This window comes from Megascapheus bottae, chromosome 16 (genome assembly GCF_031878675.1).
Source record: "Megascapheus bottae isolate mThoBot1 chromosome 16, mThoBot2.hap1, whole genome shotgun sequence".
In the NCBI taxonomy this organism is placed as follows: Eukaryota; Metazoa; Chordata; class Mammalia; order Rodentia; family Geomyidae; genus Megascapheus; species Megascapheus bottae.
Window position 1 is genome coordinate 11,220,125 of NC_143524.1, and position 6,353 is coordinate 11,226,477.

General features: G+C 36.2%; 1 protein-coding gene across 1 annotated transcript; it reads left to right on the plus strand.

The window, feature by feature from the left end:
- The first annotated feature begins 5,156 nt into the window (after window positions 1–5,156).
- On the plus strand, window positions 5,157–6,080 carry LOC150052811 (olfactory receptor 4C11-like). Its single transcript, XM_090349226.1, has one exon. The coding sequence runs from the start codon at window positions 5,157–5,159 to the stop codon at window positions 6,078–6,080; it is 924 nt and encodes a 307-aa protein (XP_090205352.1).
- The last annotated feature ends 273 nt before the right edge of the window (window positions 6,081–6,353 follow it).

A 6,353-nucleotide genomic window follows, 5' to 3' on the forward strand; every position in this document is an offset into this window, starting at 1 on the left:
ACTCAAGAACCTGGACACTGTCTACTCTACCACTTGAGCCATACTCTCCTTCTGGCTTTTTGATGATTGACTGAAGGTAAGTCTTTCCTGCACAGGCTGCCCTGAATCATGATCTTTCATTCTCAGAACCTTGAGAACCTAGGATGAAAAATCGGGACCACCAAGCCTAGCTAGTCTATCTTCTCAAAATCTCATTCTTGCCTGTCTTCAAAACATAATTACATTGCAATCATATTGAAAATATACAACAGTTAGCAACTTCATTGAATTCCCTTTCCAAAAAAACTTGCTCCATTTCAATTAGAAAAAAAAAAGTCAATCTCACCGATATTGTCCAGGGCTTGAAATTTAATTTTCCTCCTTTCTTTGATAATGTGGGAGCATCTGCCAGAAGTGAAGCAAGGTAGTGTAGAGTGAATAATTTAGACCCACATAAACTCTGATAAGCTCAACTCACAGGGAGCTAGCAAACAGACTGTGTTCTGTTTTGTCCGACCTGTAATCTGCCATTACTCTGTGTCTTTAGCAACAAATGCCCACTTTCCTCTGCCTGATGCATCTACTTAAAGAAAAAAAAATTGATAATGACCTTAGGGATAGCTTTTTCCCAAATGTCTTTCTTCATACTCTAAACCAAATTGAAGGCCTAACAATGGGCTTTAACTTCCAGTGTTTTTCGAAGTTAAAAATAAATGAAATAAATAGTTTACTTATAAAACTGGAGCAACAAGCATATCATAACTCTAACTCAAATCAACGATTGCAACTTCAAGAATTCATTTTATGATTGTATTCTTAGTTCCTTGAACTAATGTGTTGTTCAAATGCATATTAAACACTATATGTTTATATGACAATATCTGCGTTTTTAATTGTTCCACTCCTGAAAGTTCTGTTTGAAGAGAACAGGGTACATTCAACATTGCTATTGGAGTTCTCTGGCTTCCTTTTACTGACTATATGTTCATTTCTGCAGAAGACTGAGGTTAATTGCAACCCATTTTTCAATTATGTTGACCTTAGTATATTTACATTTGGACTGCAATTAAGATTTCCTAAGCCAACAAAAATCTTCCCTTTTCTTTTCCTATTTCTAGTATCTCCTTTCCTTTCAATACTTTTTCACTTTTTCCTTTTGCCCTTTATCCATGATCTTTGTTTCATACAACATGAAAACTGTGATTTAAGATTTACTCACATTTTCTTTTCCATATATATTTTTATTGTAATTAATGGAAGGGTTACATTATATTCACCAGATAGAAGGTGCATGACTTCACAAACATTGATACACTTTCTCATGTCATGGTCCCCATTTCCCTCCCCCTCTACCCCCACTCATCTTGATTTCCCCCCTTCCCTATCCAATTTCAAATAACCAATTAAGTCTATGTAAAAGATACCAGATAACAAGGTAAAAAATTGAAGATTTACTCACATTTTTAAAACTCATTTCCCAATTCTCTCCTCAGCACTATGCAAGACAGTACATTGATTTCATCATTCCATTTTCTTTCACATATCTTTACAATGACAATTACTTGATAATTTCCTATTTTGAGTGACCTTGACAGCTTTCAGGAGCTTAAGTTCTAGAAGTCTTCAGTTGTGCTTTATTAAAAAAAAAAAAAGACCGGGAGTTTGGCCTAGTGGTTAAAGTGCTTGCCTAGCATGCATGAAGACCCGGGTTTGATTCCTCGGTACCACATATAGAAAAAAGCTGGAAGTGGTGCTGAGGCTCAAGTGGTAGAGCTCTAGCCTTGAGAAAGTCCAAGGACAGTGCTCAGGCCCTGAGCTCAAGTCCAGGACTGGCCAAAAAAAAAAAAAAACACTTTCCTCAAAATTAGCATACAACTCTGAAGGTTCAAAGAACTAAATTGTTCTTTTCATCCTGTCATGTCAATAGAAATGTGTTAGCCCCACATCAACCTCTTGAGGGAATCATTTATCTTGGTGCTATATTTCCTTATCCTGTCAGACTGTCAATAACATTTAAAAATAAGAGAGATAAACTATGAGTCTTTAAGCATATATCCACAAAAATATCCTTGAAATTTATCCCTAGGAAGTTTTTCATTTTTCTCCCCTAGTAATTCATTTTTACTAAATTACTGATGACTGTACAGTCTGGTACACATGCACACATTGACAAATTGATATGTGTGTTATCAAATTACAATACTTTAACTTAAATTTATTACTGTGTTGTTTATTGTGATGCTTGCATTCCTTACACACTTGGCCATCAGATGATCTCTCAAATGATTCACGTCTGCAGTCAATAAGCTCATCCTTGTGTGAGTGCTATGTGAATTCTGTCACTCACTTCTTTTGTACCACACAGGACATTCTCATAAACATCCATTCACACATTGTACATTCTCAGTCTACACCTATGGGGAAATAAACATTTCTTCTATGATCATTTTATTAAATATAGGTATTAGAACAGAGGTGTGAGTGATAATTTATTATTTTTCTAGACAAAAGGACATTTATTGTTCTAAATGACACTTTTTTGTATGTGACAGTGTGGTGGGGGGGGTGGGGAGTATCATGAGGTTTGGACTTGGCCTGGGTGCTGTCCCTGAACTCTTCAGTTTAAGGCTGCCACCCTACCCATGAGTCAAGTCCCACTTCCCATTTTCTAGAAGTTAATTGGAGATAAGAGTTTCAGATCCTTTTGTGCCTGGACTGCCTTTGAACCTTGATCTTCAGATCTCAGCCACTCGAGTAGGTAGGATTACAGGCGTGAGCCTCCACACTCAGCTTCTAAATGACACTTTGAATTACTTTTTAAGTAATATCTCACTTATTATATAACAGAAGACAAATTGCAGAGTAAGTTATCACATCTGGTTCATGATCTCAGTTGGGAGGGAATAGGCACTTTAGGGAATGAGTTTTCCAGACACCAATGTTTTATGTCATTCTTGTTGAACATACCTCTAGGGAATAAAGAACAGTGAAAGTGCAAGTTAAAATTCTGTGCAAGTAGTGGTATTAATTTCTTGAGGAAATCCAACAGATTCTGATTTCAGAATGATCTGACATGAATTAGAAGCACTTTTAAAATTCTCATTTGTGTAGTTAGCTGGCTTCCAAGTTATTTATAAAGAAAGGAAGGAGAAAGAATACATCAAACTTCCTCCATTTCTTGCAAAGCTGGGAAGATTTCTATTAATGTGACCATGTCTCATACTTGAGGAACAATAATAGCACTGCCAGTATTTCAGGCCTGTGTGGAAGAATAGGGAATTTCCTAAAATGGTGTACAATCCAGAAAGAGATGACAATCAAGACATGCATGGTATTTCCTACTTTTAATGATATCACAAGGTAAGCACTGTGAGATATTTTACTTAAGGGCCATTAGATCATTTTAAAGTTAACTCTCCAGAATTAAATTTAATTAAAAGAATTCTGATGTTGTCCAGTAAATAGTTTTTCAGCAATGGTGATGCTGACATGAATATAACAAGATTCAGATATCCCTCTTCCTCAGTGCCAGCCAGATCCACAATACTATGGAACATGATGAATCTAAGTCTATGTGTAATCTCTTAATGCTTCAGGATGCCTTATGTCAATAATTAGTAAAAATAATTTCTTGTACTCCACAATCCTGCCTGCATTTTTGCCTGTATATATATATAGTTGTAATATATGTATATAAATACATATATATACTTGAACAGATTATTCTTCTCTTACTTATTCATGAAACCTAAAATAATTTTTACATTTGTATGCTGAAAAACAGCCAATGTACCTGTAGTTTCTGTAGTCTGGTGAAATCTGTTTTCAAATGTCATCAAGTTCTACCACTTAATATACCAGGTACTTGCTATCATATTCAAGCCTCAGGATCTGAAATAATGGCCTAACCATGAGAGCATGTTGCCTGTCTACACTAATGAGAATTGGGAGAGTTCAGTGATATGACAACATGAGTGCTAATTTTTTAAAGTAAGACATTTTACAACTTTATTTTTAAGTTAGTGTAATGCACTTTCAAATGTTCACAATTTGAATAATTTTAAGGGAAATGGAATTTCCATACAGAAATCTAAAATTGCAGAATGCTTCCTCAGATACTATAAAAACTATGCATTTGAAAATAGTTTCTAAAGGGAATGAATATATAAAATTATATGTTTACATATAAGAATATAGCACACCATTCTGGTAAAAAAATCATCATATATATAGTATTAAAATGTGAATTGTAATTTCTAATTAGATAGATTTCATACAACATATGTTCATATGAACATTTTTAAAAATATACCTTAGCTTTATTTATTGGTTTGTTTGTTTGTTTCGAACTGTGGTGGAAGTAGTTGAACTTCTTTCTTATCATTTGCTACCATTGGAAGGGCTGCAGGGTTGGTTTTAGCGCCTGTCATGGCCATATCTATGAGAAATTCAGTCTCTGAACCCATGTCTTCAGTCAGTTTCATACTCTGCCTTTTACAAAACAGGAGTTTAAACTTAATTCTGGACTGTACAGATGACATTGTTCATTGTTCTTTTACGATGCAATAGTTTAACCTTAATTCTAGTCTGAGACTACATTGTTCATTCTGAAGACTATTCACTGCTTTTTTGGTCACAACCTTTGATATTTTTGCACACTTTGTGTCTGTGTGTCTGAGAATACACATCTAGATTTTATTGAGGACAGTAATCTCTGATGTTTAAACGATTACATTGCAGTATTCAAAGTATGTATCTCAAATATTGCTTATAACAATTGCTAAGTCTTCAAATAATGTCAAAGCATAGTAAACTCAATTATGCAAAGGATTTCGCAGTGTATTCATCATGGGATCCAATTATTCCAAATAGATCCTTGTTTAAGACAGTTAACAAGATTTCTTGCCTCCTAAGAATTCACCTAAAATAATACTTCATTTAAATAATTGCTTGCTCTTTCATTAATTTCATGTGCAACCAGAAATTTTAAAGCATTCTATTAAGTTGATAATGTTGGTAAAATACACATAATAATTAATAATCTGTTGGAGAGAATTTTAAGATGAAGAATATAACTTCCAAAATTCAGTAGTCATTTTAATTTTTTTCCCTTGTTTCCATGCAGATTTCTTTTTTTCTTTATTGTCAGTTCTGATTTCCCCAAATCAACTTAAGCGATGCCTAACAACAGCAGTGTAACGATATTTGTACTGCTGGGCTTGACACAGGATCCTCAGGAACAAAAACTGGTGTTCTCCATCTTCTTGATCTTCTATGGAGGCACCGTAGTCGGAAATTCGCTTATCTTGGTGACCATCAAATTCAGCCAGACGCTCGGCAGCCCTATGTACTTCTTCCTGTTTTATTTGTCCCTTGTGGATTTCTCCTTTTCCACATCCATAGCCCCCAGACTCATTGTGGATTCCCCCTCTGCAAAGAAAACCATTTCCTACAACGAGTGCATGATCCAAGTCTTTGCACTGCATCTGTTTGGCTGCATGGAGATCTTTGTCCTCATCTTCATGGCTGCGGATCGCTATGTGGCCATCTGTAAGCCCTTGCACTACACAACCATCATGAGAAGGCAGGTCTGCGTCATCTTGATTGTCTTTGCCTGGATGGGGTCTGTCATACATGCCTCTTCTCAGATTGTGTTGCTCTTACAATTGCCCTTCTGTGGACCCAGTTTAATTGACCATTATTGCTGCGATGTGCAGCCCTTGTTGAAACTTGCCTGCACAGACACTCACATGATCAACCTGATGATCGTCTCCAACAGCGGGGCACTTTGTTCATGCAGTTTCCTGGTTTTGATGATCTCTTACTTTGTCATCTTGCATTCACTGCGAAATCACAGTGCCGAAGGGAAGAAGAAAGCTCTCTCCACTTGCTCTTCCCACATCCTTGTAGTTATAATCTCCTTTGTTCCTTGTATATTCATGTACACGCGTCCTCCAACCACGTACCCAGCTGACAAGATGGTGACAGTGTTTTACACCATTGGAACCCCCTTTCTCAACCCACTCATTTACACATTGAGGAATGCGGAGGTGCAAAATGCCATGAGAAAGTTATGGAATGTTAAAGCCATGACCTACTGAATGCAAATATGACTGCCTTATTTCACAGTCCCAAGTGATAAGATGAGAGATATATTTGAGATTATGATTCTTCAAAATTGAATATTCTTAAATATAATGTTGTTCTGTCCACTTAATTCTTTTTTTTTTTGCCTGTCCTGGGCCTTGAACTCATGGCCTGGGCACAGTCCTTGGACTTTCTCAAGGCTAAGTTCTACCACTTGATCCACAGCATCACTTCTGGCTTTTTTCTATGAATATGGTACAGAAGAATCAAACCTGGGTCTTAGTGCA

Bases quoted from the DNA above. Each gene is read 5' to 3' on its own strand.
- LOC150052811 (XM_090349226.1), top strand. From the start codon at position 5,157: ATGCCTAACAACAGCAGTGTAACGATATTTGTACTGCTGGGCTTGACA.